The following is a 15,063-nucleotide window of genomic DNA, read 5'->3' as shown; positions in this document are numbered from 1 at the left end:
TTGAAACAAACAGGGGAAAAAAACCAAACGCTGCTATTTCGAAAGCAATAGGGAGGGGGAAAAGGAGGTCAGGCAGTGAGCAAAGCAAGCGGGTTCCGAAACACGTTCTTAATTTAAATGGCCTGTTTTCAGGATTTCTGCGTTGACAGTAACGAGCCCCTCACTCGCGTCCCCGTTCCCATAGCAACGCCCCGCCCCTGCCGCCCAACACACCAATCGGAGCAGACGAAATAAGAGTGGCAGTAGAACTGACCAATGGGAGCCGAGAGCGGGAAGGTGCGGGGGCAGTGGAAGGCGGGGGCGCGCCGAGATTGGGCGGGCGGTGACGCCATCGCCGCGCGCCGCGGGAGCGCGCACGGGGCCGCTGCCGTGCCCGGCCCGTACCCGCGGGCGCTCCGGACCCGCTTCCTTCTCTCCCTCCTTCCATCCTTCCCTCTTTTTCCCTCCTTCCTTCTCCCTCTCCAGCCGCGCCATGAGCCAGTTCAGCTTCGGCACGGCCGCATCGGGCGGCGCCTTCAACCTGGGCGCGCCTAAAGCGGCCGCCACCACGACCACGAGCGGCTTCTCCTTCTCCGCCCCCGCGCCCGCCGCCTCGGGCGGGTTCAGCTTCGGCAGCGCGGCCGCGGCGCCGGGCGGCAGCCAGCCCGCCGGGCCCTTCTCCTTCAGCAGGCCCGGCCCCGCCGCCCAGCCCGCCTTCAGCTTCGGCGCGGGCCCCGTGGCCGCCGCGTTCCCGCTCAGGTGAGATCGGGGCGGCCGCGCCGGGCCGGGGCGGCGGGAGGGGGGTCCTGCTCGGGGCTGCGGGAGGGCTCGGCCGGGGCTGCGCAGCGAGCGAGCCCGGGACTCCCGTGCCTGAGGCTCTCGGCGCCCTGGGCGGGGTCACGGGGAGGTGCTCGGCGAGCCCCGGGACTTGTCCCTGGTGATGTTTCCAGAGGGGCGTTGGGAACGACCTGCTCCACCATTCCCTCTGTTGCTGGGGTAGAGAGGCTCGCACAGAGAAAGGATAAAGCTTGGACTCCAAGCAAAAAACGTCTTATCCTTTCTGACCCAAATCTGGAGAGCTCAGAATGATTCCTCATCCAGTTGGGAGCGTTTTGTCCTTAGGAAAGGCTGTGAGTTCTGGAGTGGCTCTTCAGAGCTGCTGCTGTCGAAGCTGCCAGATGGGAGCAGTGGGAAGGGAGCTCAAATGGGGACGAGCTGTAAAAGCGAGCAGGAAAAAGCCAGCCTTGTATAGAGGGAGTGAAAAGGGTGTTTGAGAGCTGAGAGAAGAACCAACTTGCCCTCATTGCCATAAATGTCTTGTGGTGCCCGGGTGGGTGGAGGTAATGAAGGGAGAGTCAGCATAAAGAGCCCTAATGGAGGGTGGCAGGGGACAGGAGGTGGATACTGTGTCTGTCAGAATTGGAACAGAAACGTGGCCAGGTGTGCATCTCTTTGAAAGGTGTTCCTGCAGTTGGCAAATGGTCTGTGAGAAAGGCAGCTGAGTACTTGACTGGATGTGTGTCTCAAGCAGGTTGGCTTCTTCTCTTTCCTTCTCTAGGACAAGCACCCCAAAAGTCAACTTTGGAAGCAGCACTGCCACTCCAGCTCCTGGAGTCACAGGGGGCTTTGCATTTGGTGGCGCTCCAGCAACCAGCACGCCCTCCACTCAAGCAGCAGCCCCGTCTGGCTTTGTCTTTGGATCTGCTGGCAGCAGCAGCAGCAGCAGCACCAGCACAGCTCAGCCTGGGACGACAGGAGGGTTCACCTTCTCCAGTGGCACCACAACTCAGGCGGGAACAGCCGGGTTCAACATCGGCACCGCGGCCCCACAAGCCACGTCCGCGGGGCTGACCTTTGGCATGGCACCTGCAGCTGCTGCCACCACCACGGCCCCCCTGGGAGCTGCCACCCCGGCAGCTGCCACCCCCTTCAGCCTTGGGGGGCAGCCCACAGGTGGGTGAGCGGCGGGCTGGGGGAGACAGCTGGAGGCAGGAAGCCCTGGGGGGCACCTGAGGATGGAGTGGCGGTTCTGCAGCCTTGGGAATGGAGCAGGGGGCTGGAGTCAGTGCTGTGTCTGACAGCCAGTCCAGGGTCTGCAGGGGTGGGGAACAATTGCTCTTTAGCCTTTGGGTTTGGAGAGTGAGGCTGAGTCAATTCTGACAGTGTGTGTAGAAGTGCCAACTGCCTGGGAAGTACTTTTTAAATGTTTCTGGGGGTTTGCTGGTGCAGAGGGAAAGGGCTGGGAGCGGAGGGGAGGAGGTGCTGCAGGATGTGTCTGGCTGACAGTGCCAGACTGTGGCTCCCTTTCCTGAGGGCAGGAACCTGCCGCGTCCTGCAGAGTCTGGCCAAAGCTCAGTGTCCTGTAGGAAGAAGTTCATCTTTTCCTTTTGCTTTTACTTGTTCCAGGCCTAACCTTTGGGGCACTGACTTCAACAGCAGCCACCAGTGCACCCACAGCAACAGTGACCACAAGTACCAGCCAGGCACCCACCCTGTCCTTTGGAACCAAGCTTGGAGGTAGGAAGTGGTTTTAGAAATAATTCCTCAAGACTTTGTGAATCTGCAGTTCCTTCTAGGGATATTTTTTTGCACTGAAGTCTGGAAAAGGGCTGTAGAAGCCCCTGGTTGCTGTGAGTTTGCACTGGCAGTGGAAATCTGTGACAGCTCATAGAGCCATTGCATGTGGTGTCCTGTGTTTTTAGTTGCATCCCACATGCCAAATTCTGTTCTGTACTTGTTGTGGGAGCATAGTGGAAGGGAGCCACAGGCTTAAAGGATACCTTGGGAAAGAGGAGAGAGTGTTGAGGTAGAATAAGAGGAAAATCAGGGTAAGATTCTGACATCCCTAAGAACCTGGAGTAGCTGGGCAGTTTGTGTCCCCTTCTTAGCAGGATTGTTGTGCAGTGAGTGAGAGCTGAGTATGCTCTGCTTGTACAAGATGGAGCTTTTTCTCTTTTCAGTGACATCCACAGCTGCTACAACAGCCTCCACCACCACAACCTCTGTGCTGGGCCCAACGGGGCCCACGTTGTTCGCGTCTGTTGCGAGTTCTGCAGCCCCGACGTCGTCCACCACCACAGGCCTCTCACGTGAGTCCCTCCAGACAGGCTTTATCCCTTGGGGGAGTAAATGGGCAGCGTGGCTGGTGGTACCTGTGGGCAGTGGAGCTGCTGCTGGGGTGAGAGGAGTGAGCAGGCAGGGCACAGCTTTTCCAGGGGGCCCTGGATTTCATGGGTTATGCAACCTCTTAATGTTGTCTTCTGTTTGCAGTTGGTGCCACTTCCACTGCTTCCACTGGGACAGCCAGCCTCGGGACAATTGGGTTTGGATTAAAAGTTCCTGGAACAACAGCTGCCACAACAAGCACTGCCACTGGTAGGAATGAGATGCTGAAAGTAGCTGAAGTGAAGGAAGCCTGATTTTAGTGCTCTCTAGAGGCATAAACGGGCACGTGAGTGTAGCAGCACAGCAGTTCTGACATGTAAAGCCCTCCATTGACTGAAAAGAACACAGTCCTTTCTCTGATCCTCCTTTTCATGTTTTTTTGAAAACATAGAAGTCCAGTCTCCTGCAAAAGTGCAGTAGAGGAACTTGGCATGTTGGTATTTGTTTGGTCTGATAGTAAAACATGAGGAGATTGAGGCATGTGGGCTGGTGATGTTTTCATTCCCTTCCTGACAGGCCCGGAGATTGCTTTTAGTCCCTTCAGGGAGATCCACTAGAACTGCTAGTTTGTTACCTGCCAGAGGTGTCCTCTTCCGTTGCTTGACTTCACTCTCTTCCAGGTACTACTTCTGCTTCTGCCTTTCATTTGACTCTGAAGCCATTAACTACAACTGGTGCCATTGCAGCTGTGACCTCCACAGCTGCCATAACCACAACCACCACAACCAGGTGAGTGTTTTCTTCCCACTGACTGTTTCCTGATTGGGGCAAGAGCTGCTGCAGTGTTGATGCTGGGAACTGGTGGAGGAAGGGGAAGGGAGTGTTGTCGTGTTTCTCTTTTGTTTTCTGACTTTGTGTTGTGTCCTGCCCCTCACTCCCTCTCAGCACACCTCCAGTCATGACTTATGCCCAGCTGGAGAGCTTGATAAACAAGTGGAGCCTGGAACTGGAAGACCAAGAGAAACACTTTCTCCATCAAGCTACACAAGTGAATGCCTGGGATCGGATGCTCATAGAGAATGGAGAGAAGGTGAGGATGTGTCCAGTGTAACCTGACTTTGCTTGCTTAAATCTTTAAAGGCCTTCAGCATTACAGATGCAGCAAGCCCTGGAGTGGGAGTTTCTACTGGTGAAAAAAATAGATGTGAACTCGATCTGTGTGTTTTTCTGTCACTTTGCTCTGTGATGACAAGTTCTTTTAGGGACAAGCATTCCAAGCTGAACCTCCCTTATTCCATTTTTGGTCTGTAAATCTGTACCTAACTGTCTCTTGTTTCTGGTAGACACTTGTGTGGTGTGGCTTTCTAAATCCCACTCCTCTTCTTTGTAAAGTTGACTTTTGAGATTTTGAGGTCCAATGAAGTGTCTTCTATTTCCAGATTACTTCATTACACAGAGAAGTAGAGAAGGTGAAGGTTGATCAGAAGAGGTAAGAAACTGTGAACACTTGAGATGATTTTGATTCTTTTTCTGTCTTGCCTGGATGTGTGACAGCTGTAGAATGTGTGTAACTGGTAGTGGGAGTGGTTGTCATTTTCTGTTTTCAGACTGGATCAGGAACTCGACTTCATTCTGTCACAGCAGAAGGAGCTTGAGGACTTGCTGACCCCTCTGGAGGAGTCTGTGAAGGAGCAGAGCGGGACCATCTACTTGCAGCACGCGGATGAAGAGCGGGAGAGGACGTAAGGCAGAAATGTGCTTGGCCTGTGTGATGGGCAGACTGATGGGGTGATGATCAGTCAGCAGGAAGTAGAGTTGAGATGCAGGACAGTATTGAGCCATCAATGGCTGTTGTCGGGTATTGAATCTTGCATTGTGCATGGCAACTTGCAGTGGATTAAAAGGCACAGACTCCATTCTCTTGCAGGAATGGAGACAACTTTATTAAGATAGACACACTATATATACCCTTCAGGCTTTTTTCTGTAACTTTCCAGTCTGTATCCTCACGACCTTGCAGGTGTTGTATGATTCCTTGTTGCTAACTATTGCAAATCACAGAGGACAGGATTGTTGCACAGCCTTGTGGTTATCTTTTGTTCCACATGGTTTTTACAAGTCCTTGGTTTCCCAAGGCTTTCTACCCACCTGGGCAATAATTCTGTCACTGTCTGACACAGAGGAATTTTCTATCCCTACAGCAGCTTTCATTTTATTTATTAGAAATGGGAATTCTGAGTGGAAGCCCTTGAATCAGCATGAAAATCTCTTTGGAGGTTGGTCTAAGCAGATGCCTGGGAAGAGGTTACTGATTTTGACATAATCTGTGAAAATTAATAATTATTTAGTAATACAAGTGATGAGAGCAGAACATACTAAGTGTGGCAGTGGCATCCTCGTCAGCCTCAAGCATCATAACAGGGCAGTGTGTGTCTGGTTCAGGAAATAATGAATCTTGAAGAATCCAGGCTTGCTACTTCCTTCAGTTCTAACAAAGCCTTCCAATAAGCCCTCCACACTATTGCTTCATAGTTTGTCTGTCTCCCTATGTCTTTAATGAGAGAAAGCAGTTGGGAGTCACTTCATGTGTATGATGGAGCCTCTCAGGGTGCTGCTCCCATGTCTCTGCCAGCCTTGGCTGCAAGGTGTGGCAGCTAATTGTGATTGCCCAGAGGTGATGTGATTGGGAGCAGGTCTTCAAAGGTCACTTTAAACATTCTGATGGTGGTTCCCATGTGTTCTGCAGCTACAAACTGGCAGAAAACATCGATGCTCAGTTGAAGCGCATGGCACAAGATCTGAAGGATATTACTGAGCACTTGAACACATCAAGAGGCCCTGCAGACACAAGTGACCCGGTAAATGCAAGCTGGTTTTCTTTTGGTGTGTTGTTACAGAGGCAAAGGATATTTCATTACCCTTCAGGTCCATTAACAGTTTTCAAAGTATCTCATTCTGATATGAGTTCTGGTTATTTGCATATTGTTTAATTTCTGTCTAAAATTGCACCTTCTTTCAGAGATATTTAACATTGATCCGGCTCCTCCCCTTGCATTTTTCCTGTGGCAAATCTAAGCTTTGTTAAAATGTCTCCCATAGATGTTGATACTTTGTCTTACACTATTTCTGTATCCACATGAAAAGAACTGAATAACCAACTCTTTCTGCTTTGTATCACATTGTTGTTGATATTCCTTTACTGAGAAGCTTTTTTTCAATAAAAATTTCTCTTCACTATTGCAGAATGAGGTTTTCACATTCCTTTGTAGTTTTGCCACCTCAGGCCTGAGGTGATGCATGTTCTGCTCGTTCCTAGGTCTAAATTAGAATAAGCCAAAGCCTCAGACATGTACTCTAAACTAGTCAGTTTTCTTGTTGGTAAAGAGAAGCAAAACAACAGGGTTGCTGCACAAACCTCCCTGAGAAAGTGGCTGCTTGCGCAGGGGATCTGTACAGCAAGAAACTTGACTGCATCCTGTTCCCAAGGAAGGAACAGGCAGGCTGTCTCTTACTCCTCTTAGTGTTTATGTAGTGTAACAACTGACTTGCACCTTCTCTTTCTGCTCAGCTTCAGCAGATCTGTAAAATTTTGAATGCACACATGGATTCCCTGCAGTGGATTGACCAGAACTCAGGTGAGAGTTGTCTTGCAGCCTTTTGGGAATGTCAGTGGAAAGCAGGTACTGTGTGTGGGAGTGCTTGTTGCACATCACTGAGTTGCTGAAGATCCCTGAGGAACCTTTTCATCCTCACCTTCAATGTCAGTGACCCTTCTGTGCTTGAATTCTTTTGATGTGCCTGATTAGAGGCCTCTGCTGAGAAGTCATTCCTGGCAACTGCTAATACTTTACCCAAAAAAAGCCCTGCTTAAATGTTTTTCTTTTTCCTTCTGCAGGCAGAAACGTGCAGGGTTGTGTTCTGGGGTGACTGTGAGATTAATCCCTTGTCTCTCCCACAGCTGTGCTGCAGAGGAAGGTGGAAGAAGTGACAAAGGTTTGTGAGAGCCGCCGCAAGGAGCAGGAGCGCAGTTTTCGGATCACGTTTGATTGAAGGACTCCCAAGTTTAAAGGATGATCCTAAAGTCTCCATAGAAAACAGGTGTTTGGGAACTGAGGTCTGAAATGATGACCTGGCTTTGTTTCTTTTGTTGCAATAAAATGCTTTGTTTGTTCCAAAGCCAGTCTTTGTGGTGTCAGACAGGAGTTCACCCACTCCTGGCATAGAAACTGTGTGGGATTTTTGCAGGAAATGTGGGCTCTTTGTCCTTTAGCACTGCCTGCAGACTGGGGGGGTTACACAAATGCTGCCTTGGGGTGCTCTGCGCAGGCTGTGCCTCCATGGCCGAGTTCTCTGGTGCTTAAGTGTAAATTGAATATGTTCAACCTGGACTTGATTAGCATTTTCTTGGGTCTGAAAGAGATGGTTGGTGAATAGCCCTCCTCAGAGGAGCTGCACCAATCTGAGAGAGGGCAGTCCCTGACATGGCATGCTGGAGTTGGGTGTTTAAATTAGGTATCCTTTTACTTTTGAGTTTGGGCCTTGTTTTCTGTGCTTTGGGCAAGAGCAAACTGGGTTCCCTCACCCACCATCCCCAAGAGCTCGAATGTTGCACTCCCCTGAACACTGGGATCCTGTGGGAAGCATGTGCATGTTCCAGTGTCCTTCCCACACATGCGCTTTTCACAAAAAAACCCTAGAACAGTGTCGACCATAATGGTACCTCACAGAGCAGCCATTCTCTATGCCACAGGGGCTTAGGGGGATCCACAGTGAGGATTCAAGATGTATTTCCCATCATTAAGCACCCATGTAATTACATACCTGTGCAGCAAAAGTGTTTGAAAGAAAAGGGACTTTTTTCTTGTACTGAAGCAACATCCCTGCTACCACCAGAGACATGGCAGCAACCCCCCCAGTCCCCACACCAGTCAGCTACTGCAGCTCCCAGCATAGAAACCAGAACTGAACTGTGGACATAGTTGTGCAGCAGCAGAGTGCAGCAAACTTGGCTCGAGAAGACTTGAGGACAAATGTGAACCCCACACTGTGGAAATACCATAAGTCCATTTATTTACATGGCCCCCTCCCTCCTTGCCCCAGAAGGCTGAGAAGGCAAACATACCTGTGGAACAGGAGGAAAAACCCAGTCCTCCCCAACAGTGTAAAGGCAGTGCCCATCTCCCTTCCCCACTCTGGGATTAATGGACCTGTATGTTAACTCCCAAGAGTCCTTCACTGTCCCAGGTACAACCAGGGCGTTCCCACGGCTCACTGAAGTCCACAAGGTTCCTGATTATCCATCCCTCACGTGGCAGGAGGGTTCTCTGCAGCAGAGGAGATGGGGATGGCAGAGCCAGCTTCTGGCAAATGCCTTTTGCTTTTCCCAAATTCGATCACCAGCGGCTTCCCCTGCAGATTGTACCCATTCAGCAGCTGCAGGGCACTCTGGGCAGAGTCAGTATCTGCAACAAGAGAAGAGCACAGTGGGCACAGGTCACCCAGCATGTGCTGGCTCAGGCACATGGGGTGTGCCCAGCTGACAGCCCCTCAGCCTGCCCTCTGACTAGTGCAGCACGGGGATCCTGCAGCCACAATGACATGCTGAACAGAAACACTGCAGGTGACAGACCACATGACTTTTGCTTGAATAAATCCTCTTCCAACCCAGGGGAAAGACTACGATGTGATAGGAGGGAATGAATTCCCCTGCTTCTCCTTGGAGAGCAGGTTTGGCAGCAGCCCAGAACCCTGTGGGAAGATGTGTCCCCTTTAGGGGTCAGGGAAGAACTGAGAGACACAAGGCAGCAACTCACCAGGGAAGGTGATGAAGGCCTGGTCCCTCATCCGGCCACTCAGGAGGCGGAACTGGATCAGTGGGCTGTCCTCCTTCTGGAACCGAGCAAACAAGGACACCAGGTCCTTCATCGTCACTCGAGGGCCCAGGTTCTTCAAATACAGCACCTGTTCCAGAGGCACAGAGGGTCAGACAGCCTTTGCCATGCAAAGACACCTTCCAGCCTGGTCCCAAGTCCATACAGCTCAAGTGTGTGAATTAATTCAGCCCCCCTGCCACCCCAGAGCCCTCATACCCACATGCTAACAGTGATGTTTGGAAGATGGGTGGGTGTACAAAGGCAGCTCTGAACTCAAGGCATCACCATGCTTACCTGCACTCAGTGCTGACAGTTTCATTTACTTTTATAATGCAACAAGCTCCAGCTATCAGTTAAGCACAGTTTAAGTATGGTCACAGCTGGTCTCAGCCAGGTTCGAAAAAAGAAAGAACAGCTTGACTGGTGACCTGCTGGAGCCAAGAAGGCTGAGCTCAGAAGCACAACTCTTCACCAGGCTGGTGACTTCCCATTAGAGCCCAAGATGCCCTTCCCTCCAACAGTGGAGGCTTCTCTCCCTTGGCCAGAAGGATCAGCCAGACAACTTCCAGGCAACAGCAGAGGAGCCTTTTCCTGCTGATAGAACTTCAGGGCATGATGGTGAGCAGGAATAAATCCTGGTTCATCTCAGCTTACCTTGCTGGGTTCCCCTGGATGGTAGGACGAGAACCTGGGTATTTTCCGGAGTTCTTCCTCTGAGAGGCGGTTCTTGTGGATCTCCTCTTCTGGGACAAACTCTACAGGCTCTTTGATAATCACTGGCCCGGGAGAGGACTGGTGGGGCTTTGTTGCAGGAACACTGGGACTTGTTGCCTGTTCTGCTTGCTCTTCCTGGTCTGGAGGTGATGACTTCTCAGCCACAGGCCCCTGTGGGGCCACAGAAGGGCACAAGAACGAGTCACTTTCACTAGGCTGGACTTTTTCAGGGCATTTCTTGCTCAGCAGCTCTTGGTAAACACTTTCCAGATGAACCATAGGGTCCTTTTCATCCGTCCCCTTCTTCTGAGTGTCATCTAATTCATAATGGAGAAACACGGTAATGTGACTACCACCAAGAACCTGGAAAACACAGACTGCAGCAAGGGACACAGAGAGGAGAAACGTTGTTTCACCCCAATCTCTGTGCACCTGTCACCCAGGCCCTGCAGGTTTAAAACACGAAGAGCAGCCCTAGCAGCCAGCAAGTGCTGGTCTCCCAGCTCAGGATGAACCTGCAGCGAGCAGCAGCTCCACCAGTGCTACATACAGAGCTCATTTCTTTCAGAGATATCCTCACCAGCTGGTCTGCCGCCACATTTTAGCACATTCTAGTGACTTCAACTTATATCCCTCCCCCTGCAAGCATGGCCAGGATGTGCCATGCTGCCTTTTTACACCACTGTATGGAATAGAAACTTTTTGCTTCCAAAGACATCAGATTAAGCTCCTGCGTTTAAAGAAGGTCCATGGCATGGACTGACCAATAACCTCTTTATTTAACCGAAAAAAGAATAAAAATGAGAGGGGCATCTCCCAGCCCACAACCCTCAACTTTGCTGCCTCTTGGTTTTGCTAAATGCCCTGACACCAGCACCAAAGGAGAGAGCAGGGGTCAGAGGACACTGGGTCAGCTGGACATTATAGCTTGATCAGCATCAACACTTATCAAAGAGATGTTTTAGGAGCTAAGAGTTTAGATGTTCCTCCTCATCTTCTACTTAACACTATCTTACATACAAAAATCAGCTTTGGGCTTCAGCTTCATGCCCACATGTTCTCCAGCTAAAGCAGACTAGCAGCTCTTGACATCTCTGAACAACACTTGAGTCTCCATCCAGAAAAGTCACATTAAGCCACAGGTTTAGGGACACCACCACTGGGACAGGAAGTGCTGTCATCCTGTGGAGAGAGTACAGGGAATCCACAACTGCATCCAATTCCACTTCAGAGAAGAGCCTTTTAACAAGTCATTCCTACTCTCACCTGCTCTGCATCTCTGCTTCCTTCCCTGTCTTGTTAGACTGCAGTTACCTCAGAGAAGGAACAATCTCTAGTCCCACACAGGCACTTTGTATAACTCAGATCTTTAGGCTCTACCAAAGCACAACCCCAGTTCCTCTCCCACACCCTGAGCTGGGCTCTGCAGTACATGCAGCATGTCAATGAGATCCAAAAAGATGGACTTTACACGCCTCTATATTAAACCCTTCAGAGAACCAGCTCTCTGTCTGTTCCTCTAAGAGAGCAAATATCTTGTCCCACACAGGACCAAAACAGAATCACATCTTCAGGGACAGAAGGCCAGACAGATACGTGTTGGACTCCCACACAGCCTGACCCTCTGTGCGAGAGCTGTGGCAAGAAGAGCCCTGAGCCCCCAAACCTTCATGGTAGAGTGCCCGGAGGAAGGAGTGGCGGTCTGTTCCCTGGAAAAGGGCATTTTCAATCTCCATCTCCCTCCGGCTCAGCTGCTTGCTGCCAGCAAACCTCTGTGGCAGAGCGAGGATGCGCTGACGCTCTTCCATCTTCTCCTGGATGGCATGGAGTCGGTCCTGCGTGGCCTCCGGGGCCGCCCCCAGCCCAGAGCCCTGCAAGACAAGCACAGCTTTGCTCAGGAACCAGCCTTTTTCTCAGGGGCTTGGCCAGCAGTCAAACTTCACATCCTCCAGGTCTTGCAGGAACCATCCCCCAGTGACCAGGTCACCAAAAAATCCTGTTACTTCAAGGGCAGGACATAAATATAATCACTCAGGAAGCTCAGCTCCTGAGAGAAGTGGAGAAAGCCCCTTTCTCCCGACCTTTCTGAGATGATTCTCTTTTCCTGGCCTGTCTCCCTCTGTCCCTGCTGTTCTTGCCTTTGACAGCTACAGCCAGTTTCCAGGGCCACCTTCAGTAACTGCACAACCTCTTTGGCAATTCTTTTCCCACTCCTATAGCACTCCTGAACTCAGGTTTCCACCAAGCTTTTGGTCTATGACCCTGGCATCACTGGAGCATTATCTGCAGAAGAGTGGACCTCAAGCTACTGTCTGGCACCTGAGAGTAAGTTTATGCTGAGGACTAAACCCCCATCAGCATCACTCGAGCCAGCTTCCAGAACCACACAGCTCCTCACACAGCTCACCTGGCTACACATGAGCACCCCTGGACAAATAAACCTCATTGCATGGGGCCGGGCCACTTCATGCTGCCAAAGCACAGAGATATTCCCACCTACTGAAAGGGCATTCTGTTCCCCCCTCCATCTTGATCAGAATCCAGGCGCTTTTATGGGGTGGATTTTCTTTTCTTAAATTCAGTTTGAGAACTACTGTGGCAGATCGTTCTGCCTCAGGCTATAAACCAGGCTTTCTGCCTGCACTGAGCACAACCTAACAAAGACTTTCCCATGGTACCTCTGCCCCACATCTGCATGGCTTCCATTCACCATTACGCAGCTTCCCTGAGGCACAAAAGGCTGTTTATATAGAAAAGCAATTCCCGGAAATCATTTGTAGTACTTTGTTTTCAAAAAAGCTGCCACTTAGCAGCTGAAAATAACAGAAATCTGCACTCAGTACTCTGCAAAGAGCTCCCCGGGCAATCTGAAATCCTCTCTGCCTCAGCTGACATTCCTCATCATTCTTGGTGCAATCTTTCATCCAGGGCCAAAGCTGCACATCACTACCTGACTTGGCTTTCTCTCTCTCAAAGTTCTTCTCTCACAAGGGGTAGAAGACATACCCTAATGTCACTGGTTTTCTCTGTCAGAGTAATGTTTTCCATACTAATCTTTATTTCTAAATGTCCCAGAATTGATTGCATGCTAAATGTAACAACTGGTACTGTTGACATTAATTTTCATTCTTAAGTTAAACCAAGCTTTAATCAGGCCCCACCAGGGCTGAGTTTGCATTTAAACACCAAAGCAAGCAATTATTTCATCTGAAGAGAAGCAAACCCATGATTACAACAGACAACTTTCTCCTGCACGCAGCTATTGCTCAGGAAGAGAAGACAGTGGGAAGCCAAGGGTCAGCCCAAGTCTTCTTTTGAAACTTCTAGTTCACCATCTTCAGAGCAGGACCCTCCTATGCACCTGACAGGTGAAATTATTTGCCTGAAATTATCAAAGCAGAGGCGGGAATTTAGTTAAGTCCCCCTGTGTTCCAAAGGACCCACTCCTCTCTCCACTCCAGCTTTTAACACAGACCATTCCACCAAGGAAAACAGGCCAAAAGAAACGTGGGATCATGCTGGATACATGGAGCAGCCATTCTTTACCAGAGGGCTTACAAAGGACTGGAATTTTCTACCAGCATCCCACAGGGTTAGAGAGAGGGATGTGGTCACATCCAGATCAGAGAAGAGCATGCCCACCTTCCTAGTTGAAGTCCTGTTCTTCCAGAGCTGGATCTCTGAGTCGGAGAGTCCCAGCTCCCGGAGAGAGGAAGTTTCTTTGTTGCTCTCCTGCAGGGCCTGGAACTGTGACAAGGTCAAAGCCCCTGCAGCCTCTTCCCCAAAAGGCTTGTAAAAAGCAGCAGGGGCAAAGCATCTTCGCTTTGACTTGCACCTGTGACAAAGCAACAAAACAGCACAACCAGCTTAGCACTGGGAAACTGGAGGGACAGGAAGGGGCTGGTCTCTCTCCCCAGTCATACCCAGAGCAGATCAGGACTTACTGCTCGATGGAGACAGTGGTGTCGAGCTGGTGATGAAGGAGGCTCTTCAGCTGCCTCTCTCCTTCTGTCTCCAAGTCTTCCAGGAGAAGCTCATCACTGGACAGGCTGCTGTTGACTCTGGACACGCAAGCCCAGCACAGAGGTGGTCAGTAAGCCAATGGGGAAAACACTGCTCAAAACACACCCCTCCTGCAGCCCCTCCAGCTCTCTGGCTGTTTTAAAGGGATTCAAAGCACAACACAGAACCAAAACGACTTGACCAAATCTCCCACCAATGCTACTAAGGAAGACAAATATTGGGGATTACTCTGAGAACATTAAAGTATCCCAGGGAGGAATGTGGGGTGGTTTTGTTTTTGTGGAGATTGCTTATGGTGATGATGATGATATTATTATTAGTAATAGCATTAATATTAGTATTTTAGTGGAGTTACTAATGTTGATAATGATATTATTGTTATCACCATCATTATTTATTATTATTATTTGGGGATATTTTCCTTTTAAATCACATGCAATACTTTTTGTTGCTGGAACGTTGCTTTGCATCAGTATCTAAACAGACTGGCAGTTTCAGCAGAGTCAAGAAAGAAGGAAAACCGTAAGGGTGAAGGGAAACTGAATTCCAGCAGCACTCCGTGGAAATCTCCCCTGTTTCTTCCCACCTACTCGCACTCAGCCGGACAGCGCATCCCCGCGGGCAGACGCGGTTCCCACACCGGGGCCGGACGGGCAGGTGGAACCGCGGGGACCCTCGCCCGCCGCTCACCTGCGCATGGTCCCCTCGGTCAATGCTGCCGGTCCCGCCGGTCCCCCCGGTCAGTGATGCCGGTACCGCCGGTCGGTGCTGCCGGTCCCCCCGGTCGGTGCTGCCGGTACCGCCGGTCGGTCCCGGGACTCCAAGCCCCGGCAGCGCCCGCAGCCGCGCCCCGGAAGGACTGATGGGAGAACTGGGAACTTCACTCACAGTATCTCCGGAATAAGGAACAATACAATCCTAGGGAAGTCCTGGAGAATGTAACTCAGAGAAACAGGATGTAAACTAAGGTCTGAGTACCCAAACAAGAGAAAGAACAAACGTTACGGGGTTTTTTGGTGCTGAAAACCAACGATGCTGTTCCTGCGCAAGAACGGAAGTGCAGACGACGAAGAAGACCCGGAAGGACCAAAAAAGGACTTCCAATAAGGGTGTGACTATGTAAACCAAAGATGAATATGTATTAGTAGGCGAGACTATTAAGAAATATGTATAATAAAAAGCTCTCCCCATCATTTGGCACGTTCGATTACAGGAGCTATCCTCCAAATCTCCAGCACGCTGAATAAAGAATGTCCTTTTTGACACTTAAAAGTTGGTGTTAAGAAGTTTGTTTCTGCCACTTTTTGGTTCAGGACCAGGAGAGCAACACACTCGTTTAATCCCTAGTGCTGTCAATAACCCTGGCGAG

The 15,063-nt window shown here is 50.5% G+C and overlaps 2 protein-coding genes across 2 annotated transcripts; one reads left to right on the top strand and one right to left on the bottom strand.

Annotated features, from left to right (window-relative positions):
* The first annotated feature begins 326 nt into the window (after nucleotides 1-326).
* On the top strand, nucleotides 327-7,264 carry LOC139678357 (nuclear pore glycoprotein p62-like). The gene is made up of 12 exons (XM_071569122.1): nucleotides 327-738; nucleotides 1,538-1,932; nucleotides 2,386-2,496; nucleotides 2,940-3,068; nucleotides 3,250-3,354; nucleotides 3,765-3,873; nucleotides 4,030-4,174; nucleotides 4,524-4,573; nucleotides 4,692-4,826; nucleotides 5,831-5,942; nucleotides 6,653-6,719; nucleotides 7,043-7,264. The coding sequence occupies exons 1-12, from the start codon at nucleotides 473-475 to the stop codon at nucleotides 7,132-7,134; spliced, it is 1,716 nt and encodes a 571-aa protein (XP_071425223.1). The 5' UTR covers nucleotides 327-472; the 3' UTR covers nucleotides 7,135-7,264.
* Nucleotides 7,265-8,151: 887 nt separating this feature from the next.
* Nucleotides 8,152-14,729, bottom strand: RBM41 (RNA binding motif protein 41). The gene is made up of 7 exons (XM_071569593.1): nucleotides 14,385-14,729; nucleotides 13,616-13,732; nucleotides 13,314-13,506; nucleotides 11,338-11,542; nucleotides 9,612-9,988; nucleotides 8,898-9,045; nucleotides 8,152-8,546 (listed from the first exon to the last, which is right to left on the bottom strand). Exons 1-7 carry the CDS (start codon nucleotides 14,390-14,392, stop codon nucleotides 8,389-8,391), a joined length of 1,206 nt encoding a protein of 401 aa, XP_071425694.1. The 5' UTR covers nucleotides 14,393-14,729; the 3' UTR covers nucleotides 8,152-8,388.
* Between the last annotated feature and the right edge of the window lie 334 nt (nucleotides 14,730-15,063).

This window comes from Pithys albifrons, chromosome 14 (genome assembly GCF_047495875.1).
Source record: "Pithys albifrons albifrons isolate INPA30051 chromosome 14, PitAlb_v1, whole genome shotgun sequence".
Lineage (NCBI taxonomy): Eukaryota > Metazoa > Chordata > Aves > Passeriformes > Thamnophilidae > Pithys > Pithys albifrons.
Note: the sequence above shows the minus strand (reverse complement) of the source record. Positions and strands in the feature narration are given on the sequence as shown.